Raw genomic sequence first — 21,275 nt, 5'->3', positions numbered from 1 at the left:
ATTTATTTGATAGAGACACAGCGAGAGAGGGAACACAAGCAGGGGGAGTGGGAGAGGGAGGAGCAGGCTCCCCGCTGAGCAGGGAGCCCGATGTGGGATTCGATCCCGGGACTCAAGGATCATGACCTGAGCTGAAGGAAGTCGCTTAACCAACTGAGCCACCCAGGCGCCCTCATTCCGACTTTCTAAGAGCCCTCCCAGGCAAGTCTTATTCTCTCTTCGTCTAATGGACAAACAGGCTCAGAAGGTGGTATGACTTGCCGAAGGCCACACCTCGGCCACAGTGGGGCAGGGATTTCCAGTGTCCCAGTGTCTAGCCACGGAAAGTCAGACAGGCTTTCTGCAGCTCCCACAGCCCCCATTCCCCAGACTGCTCCAGGCTCTGACCTCAGAGGACGAGGCTGGATGCCATCTGCAAAGAGCTGAGGGCCTGAGAGGGTCCCACGGTGCTTGGCTTCCTGGAGGAGCAGGAGGGGTCAGCCGGGGCTTCAGGGCCAGCCGCCCACACAGATGGGCCAGAGCCCATCCCATCCTGGGTCTTGAGACACGCCTCCTCCGCACTATTCCCCACAACCCCCACCCCCAAGGTGCCTGCTGGTCAAATACCCCAACCTAGGGGGAGGCTCTTCTCAGCCAAGATGAAGGAAGGGCAGAGCTAAAAAAGTGTGTTTGTTTCCTGCTGCAGGTGTAACATATCAGCACAGACATAGTGACTGAACCAATATGGGAAACTATCTCACAGTTCTGGAGGTCAGAAGCCTGACATGTGTCTTACTAGGCTAAAATCAAAGCGTCAGCAGGGCCGTGTTCCTCCTGGAGACGCTCGGTGGAGAATCCACTGCTCATCTCTTCCAGCTCCTAGGGGCCGCCCACATTCCTGTGACTTGTGGCCCCTTCCTCCATCTTCAGAGCCAGTGACCTCAGGCTGAGTCCTTCCCGTGCCTTCTCCCTGCTTTTCCTGCTCCGTCTCCCCCACTGAAGGACCCATGTGATTACATGGGGCCCACAGGGATAATCCAGGATTATCTCGCTATTTGAAGGTCAGCTGATTAGCAAGCTTGATTGTCCTGTGCTGTGTAACCTAAGCCACAAATTCTGGGGATTAGGACAGGGACATCTTTGGGAGGGGACATCATTCTGCCTACCGTACTATGGAACATTTGCTTGGAAGAGCAGGCTCAGGGTGAAGGGGTCCACTTGCCAAGACCCGATCGTTGGGAAATGGTTTCTGCGTGTTACCCTAGCAACGAACAGCTGAAGCGGTTGGCATATTAATTTCCCCGGGCGGCCGTTAACAAATCACCACAAACTTAGATGACCCCAAACAACAAAACGTGATTCTCTCATAGTTCAGGAGGCCCAGGGTCTGGAATCCATGTGTTGGTGGCGTTGGGCCCTTCTGGACAATCTGAGGGAGAAACTTCTTGCCACTCCCCTTGCTTTGGGCGGCCCTCTGCAATCCTTGGCATTTCCTGGCTTGTAGATGCAAGCCCCGTGGTCACATGGCCTTTTCCCTCTCTTCTGGGCATGTTCTGTCCAAAGTCCCGTGTTCTAGGACACCACTCATTGGACTTGGGGCTCACTGTAATCCAGTGTGACCTCACTTTAACTTGATTACATCTGTAAAAGCCCTATTTCCAAGTGAAGCAACATTCTGAGGTTCCCAGGGGACATGAGTTTTGAGGGGATGCTCTTCGACCCAGTACACGTGGTATATACCAGTTTCAAACCTGGGCACACTTCTGGGCCTCCCTACAGCCTCTGAATGCCACAGCCCCCTGGTGGGTTCCCCAAGCCGCTTCCTACTCTCCCCTGCTGCCCTGACCTGTGGTAGTTGGGGCCATCAGGGGACAGAGTGTAGACAGTCATTTAATGAAAACAGCACCCCGCACTGTCTTAAGTGCCGGAGATACACTGCAAATGTATTCGCTGCCCCAGAGGCCTCACCTTCTCCCGGGGAGACAGGCAGAAAGCAGATCAAGAATGTCAGGTGTGGGGCGGGGGGGTGGGGGGGGGGGCGGGAACGCCTGGGTGGCTCAGTCGTTAAGCGTCTGCCTTCGGCTCAGGTCATGATCCCAGACTCCTGGGATGGAGTCCGAATTGGGCTCCCTGCTCAGCAGGGTGTCTGCTTCTCCCTCTGCCTCTGCCCCTCCCCCACCACTCATGTGCTCTTGTTCTCTCTCTCAAATAAATAAAATCTTTAAAAACAAGAACGCCAGGCGGGGGGCCCTGCAACATCCCTAAGTGTGCAAGTGTGCACCAGGGAGGCTGGGGAGGGGCAGCCCGGGAATGGACAGCACACAGCCTCTGCAGAGGCCTCAGGGGTAGGGAGTGATCAGCTCGGCCCAAGAGAGACTCAACTGGAGGAGGGCTGAGGAAGAACCACTGGGCTCACAACTCAGAGGGGCTCTGGCGATCTGGGCAGAGCACCCCAAATCCTACAAATTATCTACTTTCAAGAGGGAGTGCTTCTGAGAAGCCCAGAGGGGCTGGCTTTCTCATTTTCTCTGTTGACAAACATGGATTCATCTTCTAACATGCAAACGCCCCCTCCCCCACCACCCAAGCCCGTATCAGATAAATCATGGCTCCGTCATCAGCTTTGAAACAACTTTATTAGAAGGCTGTTTTAAGTGACAACTTCCAATTCTTTGCTTTTTCACAAATTCCAGTTATCGCTGGACTGATATATAACAGTAATTTTTGCATTGATCTTTGCATCCTATTTGCATTGTCCTCACTAGGTCATTATGGTGGAATGGAAATGCGACCTCCAGTCGCAAGTTGACCAGCATTGCTGAGCAGGGGTGGCGGCGGCGGGCGGGGGACCTGGGAGGGAGGGAGGGAGCCCACTTCACAGGCAGGGGCGGGGTATTGGCCGCCCTCTCCTGGAGCTCCCACCCCAAACTCACAGTGATAGGCCCCTCAGCGCCTTGTCATTCGAAAGGATAAAATAAAGAGATGCTCCCAGCCCAAGAAATGGTTTGGACTTTCATCTTCAGTGGAATTGAGATTTCTGCCACTCTTCCTGCCCCTTATTGAACCCTCAGATCCTAAGGCTTCCTGGGTGCGAGCCCTGTCCCAGCCTGCCCAAGGTCATCCCCCCTGACCAGGGCCCCTCCCCCCCTGACCTTTTATCTGTCGCCAGTTCCCAGGAATTTCTTTGGACAGACTTGACGTCAGTGTGGCCAGTGGCAGGAAAGGTCACTCCCACGGCCCCTCCTCCCTCTCCCCACCCCACCTGGAGGGTGTTGGGAAGGTACAATCAACCATGAACATAAATATGAATACAAAATGAACTTGAAAATGACAGGCTATTAACTAAACAAATCTATAAAAATAGTTAGGACATAACTCTGTTCAAATAAATACGAAATAAATAGGCTCCAAGCAGTGACACCCTGCATCAGTGGAATGTGAGGCTGGTCCCACTCTGCCCCGATTGGGATCGGACACGAATCCCCAGAGGCTCGGAAACAGACTTTAATGAAGTCAGCCAGGCTCTTTACCCCCTTTGTCTTCCCTCGGGAAGCACAGAACGTACACATTTGTCCAGCTTGTCCTTCTGAACAAAACCCTTTGCCCAACAATACATAATTAAGGCCTTGAACACCTTTTCCTCCTCTCATCAGGGTGCACAGACGCGGGACAGGGGCTGCCCTTCCTGCAGCTCCGTGGTGCCCACCCGGCTCTCATTCCAGAGCGGGGACAGGGAGGTGGTTCTGAGCCGGCGCCAGTCCTGATGGAGTCTGGGGCCAGCTCAGAGCACCAGGACACCCCTGGTGGCAGGAGCAGCAAGGCCCTCTGCTTTGCGGGAGCCAGCCCTTGCCTTCCGTGAAGCCATGCACCGGGAGGCCAGGCGGGCAGCCAATGCAGGGGCTTGGCCCTGCCCCCTGCATGCACACGCACATCCAGGGGCCCATCTGTTGGGGAGCTCAGAGGCCAACAGCGGGGCTCAGATGAGGGTGAGCACAGAAAGCCGGACTCCTCCCTCTCCCCCTGCACAACCTAGCCAGAGGGGAACCCGTAGGCCAGGAAGCCAGGGCGTGAGGCCCCCATGGACTGAGGGGAGAGAGCGAGCGCTAACACGGCGGGCGAGAGGGCTGGTGGCCCTCCTCCTAACATACTAACACAGCAGCGAGGAAGGAAGCAAGGTGGGCACGGGGCAGGCGCCCAGCAGGCCAGAGGGCAGGGCCTGCGGCTGGTGGTCTGGCAGCGAGATGGAAGAACGAAGCCGGCTCTGGGCCCCACTGTCCGGCAGGCACCGCGGGCAACGTCCCGTCCCCGCGTGCGTGCGTGTGCCCGTGTCCTGCTGGCCCCTGGAAAGGATGTGCTGGCCAGCCAGGGTCAGCAGGACACACCCGGTGGGCCTGCTGGGCCTTGCCCCACTGCCTTGCGGGCGCATCCCAGGCTTTTCACAGCTTGGCTTCAGTCAGCTTAGTGTTGGCACATTCACAGAATGGATGGCTACATATCCCGGGGCTGCGGGCCCAGGATCCGTGAGTCCGCCGCGCGAGGCGGGGCTGCCCCCCCTGCCCCCACCGTCCCATCACCGCGACTGCACGCCCAGGGTGATCTTCAGGTTCTCGTATACCACGTAGCTGATGCTCACGGCTGGGATCACCTTCATGAAGTTGGGGGCCAGCCCCCGGTACAGGCCAAAGGCCCCCTCGGTCCGCAGGATCTGTCTGAAGAGGCTGCTCATGGTCACCTCTGGAGCGCCCTCAATGGAGGCTGTCGTGAGAGAGGCACCCATCAGGGCTTTACCAGCTCCTTCCTGGAGCCCAACCTGCCCGGGGAGATGGGTCCCTGGGGCCTGGCCCAGCACCAGCATTAATTACCTTGGGCTTGCATCCGGGTCCTGACCAGGGCCAGTGGGTAGCTGGCCAGCTGGCCGCAAGTGCTGGACATGGTGCCACAGGCCAGAAGCACAAACACACCAGGGTCTGCGCTATTCACGGCGTAGCGCTGTAGCCAGGCGTTCTTGAGCGTCTGGCAGGGGAAAGGGGGACAGGGATGAGGCAAAGTGCCCGTGAGCCCCAGAAAAAGCTTACGAGGCAAGAAGAGACGAGGGTCTGGGGGTGGGGGTGTAGTTATTGGATCCGCACAGGAGGCATTTCCTTGTCATATGGGATCCTCGAGGCTACTGTAACCGGATTCGCTTGGCCTGCCTGCCCTTTGTTTCTGCTGTCACTGGGGATTCCTGGATAGGACAGGGAGTGGGGACGAGGCGGGGCAACAGCCACCTCCCCACCCAGAGAGCCTGACTTCTGTGGTCGGAAGTCGGCTGGGGGCCCAGTGAGCTCTCCTGACGTCGTAGTCTGGTGATCTGCCCACTTGAGTCCCTGAGGCTGCAGAACCTGGGGGCTGCCAGGGGCAGGCAGTGTGACAGGAGACCCTTGCAGAGAACAGAGGAGTCTGGAAGGAGACACGCTTGGTTCCTTGTTGCAGCCATCCCCCAGTGTCTGTCGTGGAGTGAGAAGAGGCAGGGGCCTGGGTAGGAGGGGTTTCTCAATCTCTGCTACTTGGTCAAGGAGCCTGAGCCCGCTAGGGCCTCACCTCGTAGACGGCTAGGTCTATCCCAGCGTAGGGGATGATCCCCAGCATGTTGGGAACATAGCCTTTGTAGAAGGCAGCCATTCCCTCTCTGGCCAGGATCTTCCTGGCACAGTCCAGCATGCCTGAGTACTGGCCTGTCTTGCGCAAGGCCATCCGGGTCTTCAGAACCTGGAGAACCCAAAAGGAGTGGTGGGAGCGTGAGCACAGCCCACTCCTCACCCTCACCCCATGCGCACTGCCCACTCTAGGACCAAGGCAGCCCTCACCTCCATCGGGTAGATGCTGCTCTGGGCGATGGCCCCGGCCAAGGACCCTGCCACAAGTCTCTCGTGAATCCTCAGCGTCTCCTGGTCACTCCCCACGAGACGCTTGATCTAGAAGAGCGAGCAAATGAACGGATATACCCCCAAGACCCGCTCAGCTGCCCCTGCCCCAGGGTTCTTCCCAGAGCCGAGACCTGGTGTTCCTGACACATCTGACACTGGCCAGAAATAGAAGGAACTGGCCCATGCTGGGGCTGGCAGCAGAGTGGGCGCCGGACCCAGCCATCTGCCTCTCCCTGCTGTCCCCTGGGTACAGTGACTGGCTCCAGCTTCCAGGGCATCAGCAGGGCAGGGACCTCGGCCCAGGGAAGCTCAGGAAACAGCTGACGACAGGCGCCTCGCCTGGGGAAGCGGGGTCCTCACCTGCTCGTAGGCCATGAATTTGATGGCTGACTCGGGGGCAATTTTGAGGACGTTGATGCCGTTGCCCCGCCAGAGGGATTTGGCCCCACCTTCTCGAATCATCTGGGTGAACCCGCCCACGATGCACATGTTGTTGCTGCGGGAGGCGTGGACCTGAGGAGGGAACGACAAGTGGTCAGAAAGAAGCCCGTGGCCAGGGGGCGGCCATCACGGGACAGAGAGCCTCTCCCGCAGGCCCGCACATCGGGGTCAGCAGGCAGCTCTCTCCTGGCCAGGTTCTGAAGGCTAAACTCGGCACCGGGAGAATCCAACATGGCTACCCTCGTTCTTCACGGGGCACCTCCTGTGTGCCAACATTGTGCTAAACACCCTGCGGCCACTACCTTAACCACATTTCTTCAACTGAGCTTTTTACCATGGAAAAATTTCAAACACGTACAGAAGTGCCGAGAGTCATATACTGGGCTTTTCCAAACCCATAACCAGTTTCAACCATCATAAAACCATGGATCACTGTAAGGCCCATCCCAGGTACTGGGGAGACAATTTGTTCAAGCCCCTTGGGTTTTACAGAGGAATGGAAGTCCAGGCACTGGAGTGAGGAAGCAGGTCACGAGGTCACATAACTGTGAAGGCGGGACCCCAGTCAGGTTTCATTTCCCAAAGCTTTTCTCCCCAAACCATTCCGCCCTCCCACCCCCCACTTCTGCAAGAGAAGGGAGTTCATGTTTAACAGGCTTCAAAACAACGCAGGCTCAGGAGGGCAAGATGGGGAGGAAAGGATGGCACCTTTTTTTCTTCCTTTCTTTTCTTTTTAAAACAATTTTAGGTAGTGGGACGCCTGGGTGGCTCAGTCGGTTAGGCTTCTGCCTTTGGCTCAGGTCATGATCCCAGGGTCCTGGGATCGAGCCCCGCATCAGGCTCCTTGCTCAGTAGGGAGCCTGCTTCTCCCTCTGCCTGCCGCTCCCACTGCTTATGCTCTCTCTCTGACACGTAAATAAAATCTTTAACAAAAAATAAAATAAATAAAGAATTTTAGGTAGTTAACGTACAGTGTAATCTTGGTTTCTGGAGTAGAACTCAGTGATTGATCACTTCCATACAAGACCCAGTGCTCATTATCCCAAGAGGATGGCACCTTTTCTGAGCAGGGCTCAGAAACACCAGCACTTGCACACAAGCAAAAGGCCGGGGGGGGGCGGGCAGACACGTTCAGGCGACACTGAAGTCCGACAGGGCATCCTCGTGCAGGTCAATTTCGCAAGCCTGTCCCTGACGTGGACCTAGCTTATCTCTGCCCTGCAGACGTGGAGTTGGGCGCCCGGCCAAGGTAAAGGTGTCTGGGCCAGGTGGGGGTCTGCTCGCATCCACCCCGTGTGCTGCCTACACAAGATGTGCCCAGGGCAACAGGTTCCTGACACCCCGGTTCTCACTGGCTTCACCTGTCCACATTTCAGCCCTGTAATGTGACCCCTGGCTTTCGTGCCCTGGATAAGATGAAATAAACTACATGCAAAAGGGCACTTAGACCTGGATCTTCTGTTGCCCTTGTCTGAGCAATAATTCCCATCTAATTTATTGGGTTAGAAAAGTATGAGCCCAAAGAGCAAAAGACAAAGGAGGAGAAAACCGACTCACTGAGGACCCACGGGGTGGAAACCGGGTGGTCTGAGGCCTGTTTTCCCACGTACCTGCATGAGCACCTTGAGTCTGTCCAGGGGCGCCGTGCAAGTTCTGGATACAGCCCCGGCCCCGCCTCCAGCCACCAGGTGTCTCCACCACATCCCTGTCTGCCTCTCCTCCACGGTGAATTCATCGGGGACCGTCAGATTCTCACCCACATCAAAGATCTGCAAGGAAGACCAGCAGAGATAAAACAAGCAGGCTCCTGATGCTCGTGGCCAAGCTGCTGGCAGACAGCCAGGTCCGTAACCTGGCACCGTCCAGAATGGCCGGGCCCCAGGGGCCACACAGATGGTGACAATGCCCCAGGCCCAGGGTGGGGGTACGAGTATGCCCCTTCCCATTCACCGTGTGGAGGTGTACAGCTCCGACCCCTGTGTGAGCCCTGCAGAGGCCCAGGGAGAGAATCTGAGAGCGAGGCTGGAAGAAAGCGGTTATAAAACCATTTGGACAGCCTTGCAGAGACTTGCCCCTGGCTCTTGCAAGAACGGCTTACAAAGGCATTTTAGCTGAGGATCACCAGACTGCCTGTATTGAAAGGGTCAAGTCAGGGGTAAAAATTCTGAAACCCGATGTGGAACCAGATCACGCTGGCAGAAGATTGCACAAGGCCTCGGCAAATATCAGAGACTGCAATGCCTACAGAACAGCCGCTCTCCTGGGTGGCATCCCGCCTGGTCAGAGCCAGCTCTGCTCCCATCAGCCAACTGGAGAGCCAGAGGTGCCCTGAGGGTGAGACCCTGCCCTGGGCACTGCGGGAGACAGACCAGAGGCGCGCCTCTGGCCTCCCCTCCCAGAGCGGACAGTCTGGGGTAGCTAAGACGGCAGATGGGGCGGGCGTACCCTGAAAGAAGGGGCTCGCAGGTGGGGGGTCAACATGGCCACAACCAGGGAGGTGTGATGGGTCTTTCTGAACAGCGGTGCTGACAGGGGTGACAGAGTAGCATGTACAGGACATTTTCTTTGACAGAGAGAAAGGACACAAAAAATGGGGCGCTGGGGGAAGAAACTTAATGGCTCTATTTGTTCTAGTATTGTCCCCGCTGCCCCAGGCGCACACGGGCTTTGGGAGAACGAGCAGGATTGGGGAAGTGGTGTCTGGAGCGGACCCTGAAGGACAGGCAGCATGTGGGGCGGGAGGGCATCTCGGGCAGAGGGAACCCCGTGTCTGGGTGGTCAGGGCTGGCGTGGGGGAATGGAGGGCACACGTGGAGGGCTCTGTGGGGCTGGCGGAGGAGTGGAGTCTCGTGCTAAGGAAGAGGCAAGCCAAAACCCCACTCTCACCCCCACACCGGGAAGGGGGCTGACGCCTCGAGAGCGGACGTGTGAATGGAGGAGGGAGAAAGTGGCTTCATGGCCCGGGGCATGGGACTCACCGTGGAATGCTTCCAGTACAGGATGATCTCGGGGATGTTTTCCACAGGGTGCAGAAGGTGGTAGTCTCTCCACTCGTTCCAGTCGATGGTCATCGTGCCATTTTTATCCATGCTGCAAGACAAGCGCATGGTCAGTTGCCCCCGGGGTAAACAGGCCCATACGTGAGCTGCACTTCCCCCCCTCCAGGCGAGCCCAGGGCGGGCGCTGGGCCACTGAGGAAACCACGGGAGGTGCCTCAGCCCCAGTGAAGAGGCGAGGTGGTTCCACACCCCACTTTGCATGGAAACGGGAATACAGTGACCCACAAGAACCCTGTTCTGGTCAGGCACAGAGGTCCAGGAGGGAGGGGGTCACCAGGGTGACACGGATACTTACTAGGTTACAGGGCCCCAGAAGTGGCCCGTTCGTATTCTGACAGACAGACAAAGGAGGATGCAGAGGAGAGAGGAGAAACACAGATAAGTGCTCTGAGCAGATGTTAGCGAAGCAGGCACATAGCACGGCACAATGCCCAGGGAGCCGGACGAGAGGCAGCTGTCCCTGACCAGCCGCTTCCAGCCCCGGGGATCTGGAAAGGCACGGGCAGCAGGGGCAGCGCTCCTAAGGCCAATCTGCGCGATTTCCCGCCACGGCCACTATATATGCTCTCCCCCCAGGACCAGGGCTCCCCCGGGAGCTGTCTGGGGGCAGCACATCTGATTACAGGGGGGAGAAAAGTCAGCATTCTCAGGGAGAAGTCCACCGTACGCAGACTGCTGCCACCCGAGCCCCTTCCCGTCCCCACCAGGCAGAGAGAGCGGTCCTTGCTCGCCTTTCACCCACTTGAAATCCCCCCAACTGGTCTTTTCTCTTCACGGGTCACCGGTGAGCGGGCACACTTCCAGGTGATTTGTGACTCTGACCTGGAACTCAGGGAGCGGCTGCTCCTGGGGAGGGGCTACCTACTCATGGCGTCAAACCACCAGAAGCCGAAGTTCAGAGAAACGGGGTCAGTACAGTGAAGGGCGCCACGGGGTTGGTCCAAGAACGTTTCTTTCATCATGCATTTGTTAAACCAGATACAGAGGCTGACAAAGTTCTCACCTCTTGAGAATCTTTTCGGCCTGCTGTTCGGATATCTTGACTCCCAGGTCCCGCAGGGACTGCATGATCTCCTGAGCGTCGATCCGTCCTGCAACAACAAAGGCTTCAGCCAGGGGCCAGGCCCGCAAGAGGCCTGAGACCCGGGCGGCCACTGGTTCTGGAGGCAACGCTCACCATCATTCTTCTTGTCCAAACTCTTGAACACCAGCCTCAGCTTCTTCTCGTGATCTTGGAGATAATGGACAAACTCTTCAAAGTCGAGCTGCCCATCGAGGTCTTTATCTCCAGCTTGCACAATTTTCTATTAAAAAAAAGTTAAAGTTTCCTCCTTGAGCTCGGGCCCCAGCTTTTCCTCGTTCCTCGTGGCGGCCCGTCCCCAGGAAACAACTGTGCTAACCCATGCACAGAGGTGGCCTCAAGGACCTGAGATGCTTCCTCGGCTCTATCCCCAGTGCCACCACTTGGATCCCCAAGGCCTAGCCAGAACCCAAGCAAAAGCCCATCTTGCTTCCCCTCACAAGCAAACGGAAAAAGGCACCCCTGGGAGGCGCCCTTCAGACACAGGCCAGCAAGCGGCCGGCTTGGCACTTTCTCATTCCAAGTGTCCTGAAGACTAACTTATTGTACAACCAAGGTCAGCTGTGTGTTCCCCTGCAGCAGGGTCCCTGGCGCCCGGCCTCAGCCCGCATGCTCTCTGCCCAAATGTGGGGATGGCCTCGGGCGCTCCAGATGCAGCTTGCTCTTTTTATCCCTAACAGTGGCACTGGCCCAAGAACAAATGGGTGACCAGGGTAAAGGTATGGGGGCAGAGCTGGCCCCTGCCGATGCCTGCGGGGCAGAAACATGGCCAGGGGACCCTGGTAGGAGCCAAGGGGGACTATTCTTGGGCGTGGGCATGGGCTTGATGGCACTGCCGGCCTCTGATCCCAAGGGAGCCAGATGACATAACCAGGTACTGAAAAGCAGGCCAGCTCTTAGTAGCTTCCTGACCCAAGAAGGCTTGAAGAGACCCCTTGAACAGAACTCTGTGCCTGCCCCTAGAGGTGAGCTTTGCTCAGCAGCTGCAGTTTTGCATGCTCAGCCCCTGGAAATTCTCCCCAAACGAGCGAGCCCTTGGCCTGGTGCCAAAGGGCCCGCTAAATGCTTTACCCCTAGTACCCTGCTGAACCCTCTCAAGCAGCTCTGGGAGGCAGGTACTGTCATTCCCCCCATTTTTTACAGAGAAGGAAACAAGCTCAGAGAGGTTAATTTATCCAAGGTTACACAGCCAGGGAAGTGGTGGGCGAGATTCAGGCTGGGCCTGTTAAGACTCCAGAGCCACCTCCCTGGAGATCCCGCTGCCGCCCTAAAAGTTAATCTCAAGAAGGTGGGTGACACACATGAGTCACTGCAACCTAGCAACACCCCAAAATCTGGACCAAGAACCTCCTAAGGAAAATGGTCATAGTCTTCCTGTGTTGCCCAATTCTCTCGGTGAGAAACAGGCTCACTAGTCACAAACCAATCTGGCTTTAGAAGTCTCTGAGCCAGTGGGTTTCGGAATGGATGGACCATTGGCTAGCTGGTGCTCTCCCATGAATAAGATCATGGTTACTCTCTGAACCACCTGATGGCCCTTTGTGACTGCTCAGCCACTGAGGGTACTAGGAGGAGGCCTGGACAGATACCATGTCACCTAACATGATCCAAAGAACAACGCCGGGGGTGTGGCAGGAATGCGAGACAGAGGCTGGCACATTTTGCATCTGCTATCTGGAGTTAACTTCCTGTAGACATCTGTGCTCTCGGCTAAGAATGGTACAAATTACATATATGGTTATCATTCTAGATTTATGGCAGGAGCGGAAATAGAATCTAGGAGGGGAATGTTAGGCACAGAGCTTTTCAGTTTCTGGGCTTCTCTGCCACCAACACGATCCATGTGCCTCAGTGGGGGCGGGTGTGCGGTAATACAGAGAACCCAAGGATGTGTTCACTGCAGGGGATTTCAAGACATTCTCAAAGTCCTTGCTTCTACCTCAGAACCACCGGGCCTACTTTCTGTCTCCTTCCTAGGATATGCTAATCCCCATCCCCAGCACACCATCTGACCTCCACTGCCATCATGAGCAGTGGGAGACTGCATGAGATCTGATTAACAGAGAAGTCAGCGTGCTCCTTTAGGAGGCAAGGGGCTCCCCACAAGCTCTGGAGTCATTTCCCCATCTTCAAAATGTCACGATTTTTGCTGCTCCCAAAGGAAGTCTTCGGAGGGCTCCCCCTCCTCAGGACACAGCCCTGCCAGCTCCAGCCTCCGCAGCTCCAGTTCCAGCTCTAGGCCTCCAACAGGAGCTTCTCTGCCTCTCCCTCCCCCAGCTCTGAGAAACGGCCCCACAGTGGCTGGGCTGTGTCCCCCTTCGCGGCCCTGTGTTTCTCTTGAACTCCCCCCCTCCCCCATCCCCAGTAAAGAATTCCTTTCCATTTCCCACAGGTATCTCCCCAGTAACTCCGGCCTTCTTTGGAAGTCATATGAAAGAAAGCCAGTCATTCCCGGGACGTGACATAACCCTTTCCCGGCTACAGCCACATGACAACTGGGGAAATAACTTGCACATTTCACACATTCTTTCCCTTCCAAGGGCGGGGGGGGGGGGGGGTTCGCGCACGCGCACCCTCTACCACCACTCAAGCATTCACTCGGCCGCCCCGGGCAGGCGCCCGCCGCCGCTCCAGACCTGCTTCCACTGGCGGTAGGTGGAGAACTCCTGGGAGGGGATGAAGACGCTGAGTTTGAAGATGGACTTCAGCTCGGCGGGAAGGCCCTTGGACTCGAAGTACTGGAACTCGGTCTGGGTCTCCCCGATGAGCGGCACATACAGGCACAGGCAGAGCATGCTGACGGGGAGCCGGGCGCGCGGGCCGCCGCGGAGCCAGGGAATGCTGCCCGGGCCGCACGCTCGCTCCAGATAAGCCGGGGCGCAGCTGTCATTGGCTGCTCAGGCCCTGCTCTTTTACTTAATTGAGAAAAGCCGGCCCAGGGGAAGTCCTGCCCACAGCCAATGAGCGCCGGCCCCCGTGAGGAGGCGGCGATTGCTCAAGTGGAGGGGTGTAAAGATCAGGACTGACGTCACGGGCGCCCCGAGTTAACTCTTCGGAAGCTGGCCGAAGGAGAGTGCTGCCCCAACGAACCTTCACCCTCCGCTGCCAAGCCCTCCAGATGAACAAACAGCCCTCAGCATGTTTTTCCACAAGGTCCCCAAACGCGTCACCCAATACAATGGTTTTCTCCCCTTAGGAAATCATTCCCAACAGAAAAATCAGTGGATGTACAGACTGAGTCGATGCTCCCTGGAAAGGGGCCCAGTTTAGCTGTGAGGGTACAAGTCGGCAGGGGCTGCCTGGGAGCCGAGTGCCCAGCCATCCTGGAAATGGCCCCACGTCGGCGGGCTCCCGCTCATTCATCTGCCAGGGAGCTGTCCCGGAGCTGGCTGAGCCCTGGACTTGGCCTTCCAGCTGGCGCCAGTGACCTTTTCCAGGCCACTCTGCAATGTGATCACCTCAGAAGCAACCCATTCCCCTGTAGGCTTCCCCTGGGGGTCCTGCAAGCACCCAGGAGCTGACACCATGGGGTCAGAAAGGACCATCACTAAAGGTGGTTGTGGGGAGGGATTCCCCAGAAGCATTACTCTGGGGGCAGCTGGGCCCTCACATAAGACTCCAGATAGCCTTCAGAGCCCACTCTCAGAACACTTCAAAGTTTGGTATAGTGCAAGCTTTCTGGCCTAGGTCTGTGCTATTCAGGAGGGAAGTTTTAAATTTTAAATTAATTAAATGAAATTAAAAATTCAGGTCCTGAGTTGTGTGACCACATTTCAGGTACTCCACAGCCACATGGACTCACTGAACATTTCCATCACCCATAAAGTTCTATTGGGCAACACGGCTTCAGAAAACCGCTTTGACGTGAGGATAAGAGAAAAATCTCAGGTCCTGGAAAGTCAGGTTTGGGTCATCACCTAAGGGTGAGCCTCTCCAGCCCAGCCTACCATCTCCACATCATCCCTTCCCCACGGGAAATGTCAGGAGATTCGTGCTGAGGAGGCAGACCGCGTCACAAAGACGTTCCTTCTACAGTGCACCACTTCCTAATATAGACTAAGTCTCACTACCAGGATGGATAAAAATGGATGGTTATAATTTGGAAATCACCAAAAGTAAAATGAATTTCTTAATTCGCTAAAAAGCTTTTTGTTAAGAACTAGAAAAAAGGATTTTAAAATAAGGTGTTGGGTGGGGCGCCTGGGTGGCTCAGTCAGTTAAGCATCTGCCTTCAGCTCAGATCATGATCCCAGGGACCTGGGACAGAGCCTGGCATTGGGCTCCCTGGTTCTGCTTCTCCCTTTCTCTTCCCCTCTGCCTTCTCCCCCTGCTCGCGCTCGCTCTCTCAAATAAATAAAATCTTAAAAAAAAAAAAGAAAAGATGTTGATGCTTAAATACGGCATTATGAAACATTTATTGACTTACATGACATTTCAGCCCTTCCAAAAGAGATTTGATGATGAGTCTGTAAAGACAGGTCTTGGGCTACACTGGGGAGGATCCGATGAGGAATCCGGAGACAGCTTGGATTATCCCGATTTCTGCTCAGCCTCCACCTAAGTCCATGACAGTCATCTATCTCTTCAACTGCCCCCATCCAGAATTTCTGGTTCAGGGCTGTGTTCATGTACAACTTATCTCTGCTACTGGGGTCCTTGAAGGCAGGAGGCTATGGTTTTGAACCTTTGTACCCTGACTTGGTCACGGAGGGTGCGAATATAAATAGCCTCTGAATGAGTGAAGCCAGTGGCAGGCCTTTAAGACCCCAGGAAACAAACACGACCACTCTTGATGAAGACCTAAAGTATGTTTTTCTGAGTGTCTGCACTCGTCAGAGTATTTCATCCATTCAACAAGATCATGTATTATTATTTTTATTTTAAAGGAGGTTTAGGGCGCCTGGGTGGCTCAGTTGGTTGGGCGACTGCCTTCGGCTCAGGTCATGATCCTGGAGTCCCGGGATCGAGTCCCGCATCGGGCTCCCTGCTCGGCAGGGAGTCTGCTTCTCCCTCTGACCCTCCTCCCTCTCATGCTCTCTGTCTCTCATTCTCTCTGTCTCAAATAAATAAATAAAATCTTTAGGAAAAAAAAAAATAAAGGAGGTTTATATGTAGGGGCACCTGGGTGGCTCAGTCGATTAAGGGTCTGCCTTCAGCTCAGGCCATGATCTCAGGGCTCTCTGCTCAGTGGGGAGCCTGTTTCTCCCTGTCACTCTCCCTCTCCATCTGTGCTCTCCCCATCTCTCAAATAAGTAAATAAAATCTTAGGAAAAAAAAAAGTAGGTTCACATTTATAGGGGCACCTGGCTGGCTCAGTCGGTAGAGCAAGCAACTCTTGATCTCGGGGTCGTGAGTTTGAGCCCCATGTTGGGGGGAGAGATTACTTAAAAATAAAATTAAAAGGGCGCCTGGGTGGCTCAGTTGGTTAAGCGACTGCCTTTGGCTCCAGTCATGATCCTGGAATCCTGGGATCAAGTCCCACATCAGGCTTCCCCGGGGAGCCTGCTTCTCCCTCTCCCTCTGCCTGCCACCCCCCCTGCTTGTGCTCTCTGTCAAATAAAATCTTTAAAAAATAAAATTTTGGGACGCCTGGGTGGCTCAGTCGGTTAAGCATCTGCCTTCAGCTCAGGTCATGATCCCAGGGTCCTGGGATCGAGTCCTGCATCGGGCTCCCTGCTCCGCGGGGAGCCTGCTTCTCCCTCTGCCTCTCTCTCTATCTCTCATGAATAAATGAATAAAATCTTTAAAATATATATATATATTAAAAAATAAAATTTTAAAAAAGGAGGTTCACATTTATAAATAAAAGAGCTACATTCTGAAATGCTGATCTTCCTTTGTTAAATTATTCATATTTGCATCTGAAACGAAAATAAGAGAGATGCTGAAGTATCTCATTTCAGTGATGACTGCAGTCATTCTAATACAGTATGGCAAACGTTTTGACTGAAAAAAATAAGTTGTTTAACTTGGAGATGTTTGTTTCCTAATAAAGTGCATTTTTCAAATAATTTTGGTAAACATAACTGTACCACTGAATTTTTCTCTGTGTACTATTGAGTTTTCTGATGTATTTATAGAACTAACACAAGAAGAGGTTCGAAGACAATACCAAATAAAAGTGAAAGCTACATTCTATACTTTGTGGGAAACTTACTAAAGCATTATCAGATGGGGCGCCTGGGTGGCTCAGTCGGTTAAGCGTCTGCCTTCCGCTCAGGTCATGATCCCAGGATCCTGGGATTGAGCCCCACATCGGGCTCCCCGCTCCTCAGGAAGTCTGCTTCTCCCTCTCCCACTCCCCCTGCTTGTGTTCCTTCTCTCTCTGTCAAATAAATAAATAAAATCTTAAAAAAAAAAAAAAGCATTATCAGATAAGAGCAACTGTTTTCTAGAAAAAAACAGGATGAAATCCTGATTATAACAAAGCTCATTACTCCACAGACCAATGGTATCATGGGGTCAAGAAACGTCCTCCGAAAAGCCCTGCGTGTGCTTGTCAAAATATTATTTTACAATGCTAACGTTAGTTCTATTCCAACGTTAATTTTAAGGGTTCCAATGTATTCGTATTGTGCAACTGAGATGGAGTCCAACAGAATGTCTTCATTGGACAAACCTGAATTGGTGTTTGCTTATTTAAACCACCCCTCCCTCCTGAGTCTCACAGGTCATGCGGAATTCCACTTGCACAAAGAAACTGGAAATTCTGTCCAAGTGAGCCAACCTCTAGGCACCTGGGATCCGCGGTAAGTGCTGTATCCCTGGGGTTATAGACAGTGGGGCCCAGAGGGGCTCCTCGGGTCGCCCTTTAATCTGAGATGAGCAAAGAGACTTGGAGAGGTGACCTGGTTCGCCCAGGCCCCAGAACCTGTTGGCAGCAGGTCTGAGCCTCACCCAGGACCCAGCTCTTGTTACATCCATGTAAAACGGCACCCAAACCTGATACTGCCAATAAGGTTTTAGAACTCGGTTTCCAAAGAAAGCCTGTAAGCTTGACGCGGAGAATTACAGTAAGCAATACTTCATATTGAAGGGTGGCAGGTGTGTGGGAAAGGTGCGACCCGAGCAGGTTCAGGCTCAGGCTTAGCTAGAAAACAACACAAAAGCCGATCTGTGTTACAGCTTCTGACCATGCAGAGGGGAAATACCAGTAAGAAAGATTAAAGCAAGGTTCGCGTTCGGTTCCTCACGATTCACACCAGCTCACGGTGTCCTGTGTTGTCCCTCTCCTCATCCTGCTGGCTACCATTCTTTTCTGCTCTTTCTGCTTATTCTAATTTTGTGACCCAGATCTACTTTCGCTGCTCTCTTCTGATGTCCGTTCCTGTGACAACTGCATGCAGAAGCAATGACAGCAACTCTAGATCCCTGAGGATCTAGTGCTATCGGATTCCATTTCCTCCGTTAAGGTAGAAGTTCCTCTTCCAGGCAGCATCCTGTCCCCCTCAAATCCGCCAATGCCACCACAAGTCGTCCCCGTTCTACCAGGCTGGCTCATGCCCCAGAACAGGTGCTTCCCGTAAGTGCCGAATACCATGAGTAAGAACAGGGCAGGTAGAGTACCTTTGGGAGTGAAACATTAGGTCATAAGGTATCTCCTCCCTCCCCTGCAATGACTCAGACCAAGCCAAAAATATTAATATGTGAAGGAGCCCTGCCAGCATCCGGCTCTTCTAGCCCCACCCACCTGGAAGGCTCTCGAACCTCACTGGCTACTGCAGCCGGGGTGTCGTTTGATGATCGGGTTGCCATGACAGCCCAGGGCAGCCGGTTCCGATGAAACCTGCCTACACTTGGCAATTAGACACACAATGAGCAAAATTCTCTGAGCTTCTGAGAAGATGGCCCCTCAGGATTTGCGAGCTTGAATGCCGCTGAGGGTGCCTCTTACTCCACACTAAGGCTTTCGTCTCCAACTGCAGATTAACTGTAAGACAAAGGTAAAGGGGAACACTGGAACAGTTCCTAGAATAAAAGCCTGCAGGAACCTGACTCACTAGCAGACATATTTCAACGGGGGAAATGAGAGCAAAACAAAGTCGTGCGGCTAGAGAACTGGGAAGCTGAGGACCAAGGGGCATGTGTCTATAAGGTTTCCGCAGCGTTCTCCTGAGGGAGACAGCGAGGCCAGGTCCCCTTGGCCAGGGATCACAAACGCCAAACCCCACCTCTCAGTCACTGCAGCCAGGAGGCAAGGCCACACGCTGCGAACACACGCTATTCCGACTGTCAGTTTATCCACAAAGATGCTCCTGCTAGTCCCAGGTCTCGTTTGTTTGTTTGTTTTCTTAAAGATTTTATTTATTTATTTGACAGAGCGAGAGAGCACAAGCAGAGGGCAAGGGAGAAGCAGGTTCCTCGCTGAGCAGGGAGCTCGATGCGGGGCTCCATCCCAGGACCCTGAGATCATGACCTGAGCCGAAGGCAGATGCTTAACCATCGGCGCCCCCCAGGTCTTGGTTTATCTGCTTTTAAAGAGTCCACACGGCCCAGATGTGCTTGCTTTCTTGCTTCAAACCGAACCAGCTGATCTGTCTCCCTCCTGGGGCTGCCCCCCCCTCCCCCTCTAGCTGATCTCTCTCTCTCTTGGGGAGAGCAGGTTCGTGAAAGCTGTGGGTCTCTGGCTCAGCCCCATGGCCCCTAACTGGCAGGCCAGGAGTGAAGCTGTTCAGAACAGAAAGTCCTGATGTGAGGCCACCCCCGGGGAGGGCTGGCAAGAGGTGCCAGGATGAGTTTGGGAAATGGAGCAGTTTAATTATTAAAGTCCAAAGGAGGTGAATTTAAAAGGGAGCCAGCCAATCCCTTGATCCCTGAAGCAGGTCTGGAAATCAGAAAGCTCCTCACAAAGGAGAGCACCATTGCCATTTCTGAGCTCATCCCAAGATGACAGAAAGGTAGAAAGTGACATAGCTTGAAGCACACCTCAGAACACAGACTCTGAGATCCATGCTGACCAGGATGAGCAGGGGGTGGGGTGGGGGGGATGTGGGGGAACAGATGGTCAGACAGACAGACATACACGGACACTGAGGCTTCTCCTCAAGCTCACACCTAAACGCCCACAGAACCCGTGGCATCCAAAGTCCCTCCCACTCAGCAAAGGATAACCAAACATTTATTATTTGATGCAGCAATTCAATTCAAGCAACATTTTGGGGGAATCTACAATGTGCCAGACACAGGGCAGAACCTCTTTCCCTCTTCTAGTTGATTTTTATCCCAAGGAGAATAGATTCAAAATAACCCAAACTCAGGAGGTCAGCAAGGTCGCTCCTAGCGCAGGCAGGAGAAATCCCGGACAAACTGCGCTTTCCATTCTAATCCCAAGAACGCGACAGGTCCCGTTAAAACTGCTTTCTTAAGGTAAAGTGAGGCAGGTACAGGGCAAAGTTCCACACAGATTAGGGGTGAAATCTCACCTCTACCCTCCATAACTGTTTAATCCTGGGCAAATTACTCAACCTTTCTGCACCTGTTTCCTCATCCATGAAATGGGGTGTTACCACTTACCTTGGCTCTCGGGAAGATGAGGTGAAATAACCCACACTCAGAGCATGAGATGAACGGAAGGCTCTGGCACTCAGCAGACCAGCAGACCCGCAGACCCACGAGGGGTACCGGCCTCTGTACCTTGAGACTCCACCCTTTCCTCTGACTCCTCCTCCCACTGCCTTCCTTGCAGACCCAAAGGCAAGGGGTCTGACCTTAGGGATGCAGGACAGGCTGGCCCTCCGCAGCTCCAGGCAGTTGGGTTCAACTTTGAAGATCCTCCCTGCATTGTTCAGACAGGCTAAGACCTAAGACACACTTATCGTTTGTCTCTTCCTCTCAACTGGCTCTCTGGGGTCAAACTGACAAATCCTAAGGTAAATCCTCTATTGCCTTCAAACTTCCTTCCCCAAATGGCCACACCAAAGCAGTCATGGTAGGGTGATAAAGCTTTTACCGTGGCCACAGGAAGATTCTAGATTGAAGACTTGGGCTTCTTCATTGTCTAACACTTCTGCCCTCCAGCCTCCAATACCAAACTGATTGATTTCTAAGTCCTCTCTTCCTCCCCACACTCCAGTTTTTTCCAGGAAACTGATCCTAGACCAGCCCCTAAAGTAGGAGGTCCTCTTGAGGTTACCATTACCTTAGGAAACTGCTCTGCAGGTCCAACCACCAGCAAAATGGTGGGTCTCTTTTCCGTGGCCTCAGCCCTTCCGTCCTGTTTCCCCAAAAAGCTTGACATCTGGTCTCCCCGAGCTGGAGCCGGGGTGCCTCTGACTTCATTATTGTCCCCCTCTCTGGAGCCTTGGCACCCAGCCCTAGGGAGAAAGCTAGACAGAAAATGCCACAGCATCTGCAGCATCACGGCTTCCTCCCAACGTCGCCGGCGGTGACTGTCACTTTTGAGGAGGGATGTGACCACAATACCAAGGATCTCTGGCTACACGGTTGCTCAGAAGGCTAGCCTGGGGAGTTGCAAAGCTGGAAGCTCTGCATGCAGTGGCTGTTTCCTGCTTTTTCCAATTTGCTAGCACTGCTGTCCTGCCTGGCCTGAGAAGTAGCTCACTCTCCGAGAGCCCCCGCGGCCAGGGCTGCTGGCAATGAGAGCAGCTGGAGCTTCTTCAGTAAAAACTCACTTTTGCAGGTGGACGGTGATCAAATGTGTGGCTTTTTTCAAAAAGGAAAAAGCAATAGCCCAACTGATCTCTCCTGGAGGCAGAAGCAACTTGGAGCTCCCAATTATTCAGCAGTCCTCGCTCCACTAATGATCATCACACCAGCGAGGACCCGAGCACCCCGACCGCATTCTCACTG

The 21,275-nt window shown here is 54.2% G+C and overlaps 1 protein-coding gene across 6 annotated transcripts in view; it reads right to left on the bottom strand.

Moving 5' to 3' along the window:
* Positions 1–2,596: 2,596 nt before the first annotated feature.
* Positions 2,597–21,275, bottom strand: part of SLC25A25 (solute carrier family 25 member 25) — a 35,125-nt gene continuing 16,446 nt past the window's right edge. The window contains exons 1-11 of one of the 6 annotated variants that reach the window (XM_021691773.2): positions 20,605–20,823; positions 10,563–10,689; positions 10,389–10,476; positions 9,681–9,716; positions 9,305–9,416; positions 7,937–8,095; positions 6,246–6,398; positions 5,826–5,933; positions 5,560–5,727; positions 4,842–4,992; positions 3,125–4,734 (exon numbers count right to left, since the gene is read on the bottom strand). In XM_021691773.2, coding sequence (XP_021547448.1) covers positions 4,550–4,734; positions 4,842–4,992; positions 5,560–5,727; positions 5,826–5,933; positions 6,246–6,398; positions 7,937–8,095; positions 9,305–9,416; positions 9,681–9,716; positions 10,389–10,476; positions 10,563–10,689; positions 20,605–20,823 — 1,506 coding nt within the window. In that variant the 3' untranslated portion in view covers positions 3,125–4,549. Of the gene's footprint in view, positions 4,735–4,841; positions 4,993–5,559; positions 5,728–5,825; positions 5,934–6,245; positions 6,399–7,936; positions 8,096–9,304; positions 9,417–9,680; positions 9,717–10,388; positions 10,477–10,562; positions 10,690–13,102; positions 13,585–20,604; positions 20,824–21,275 lie in introns of those variants that run through there. The other 5 variants (XM_021691771.2, XM_021691772.2, XM_044920778.1 and 2 more) reach the window with 5 other exon arrangements.

This window comes from Neomonachus schauinslandi, chromosome 13 (genome assembly GCF_002201575.2).
Source record: "Neomonachus schauinslandi chromosome 13, ASM220157v2, whole genome shotgun sequence".
In the NCBI taxonomy this organism is placed as follows: Eukaryota; Metazoa; Chordata; class Mammalia; order Carnivora; family Phocidae; genus Neomonachus; species Neomonachus schauinslandi.
This window is presented reverse-complemented; position numbering and strand designations above follow the sequence as displayed.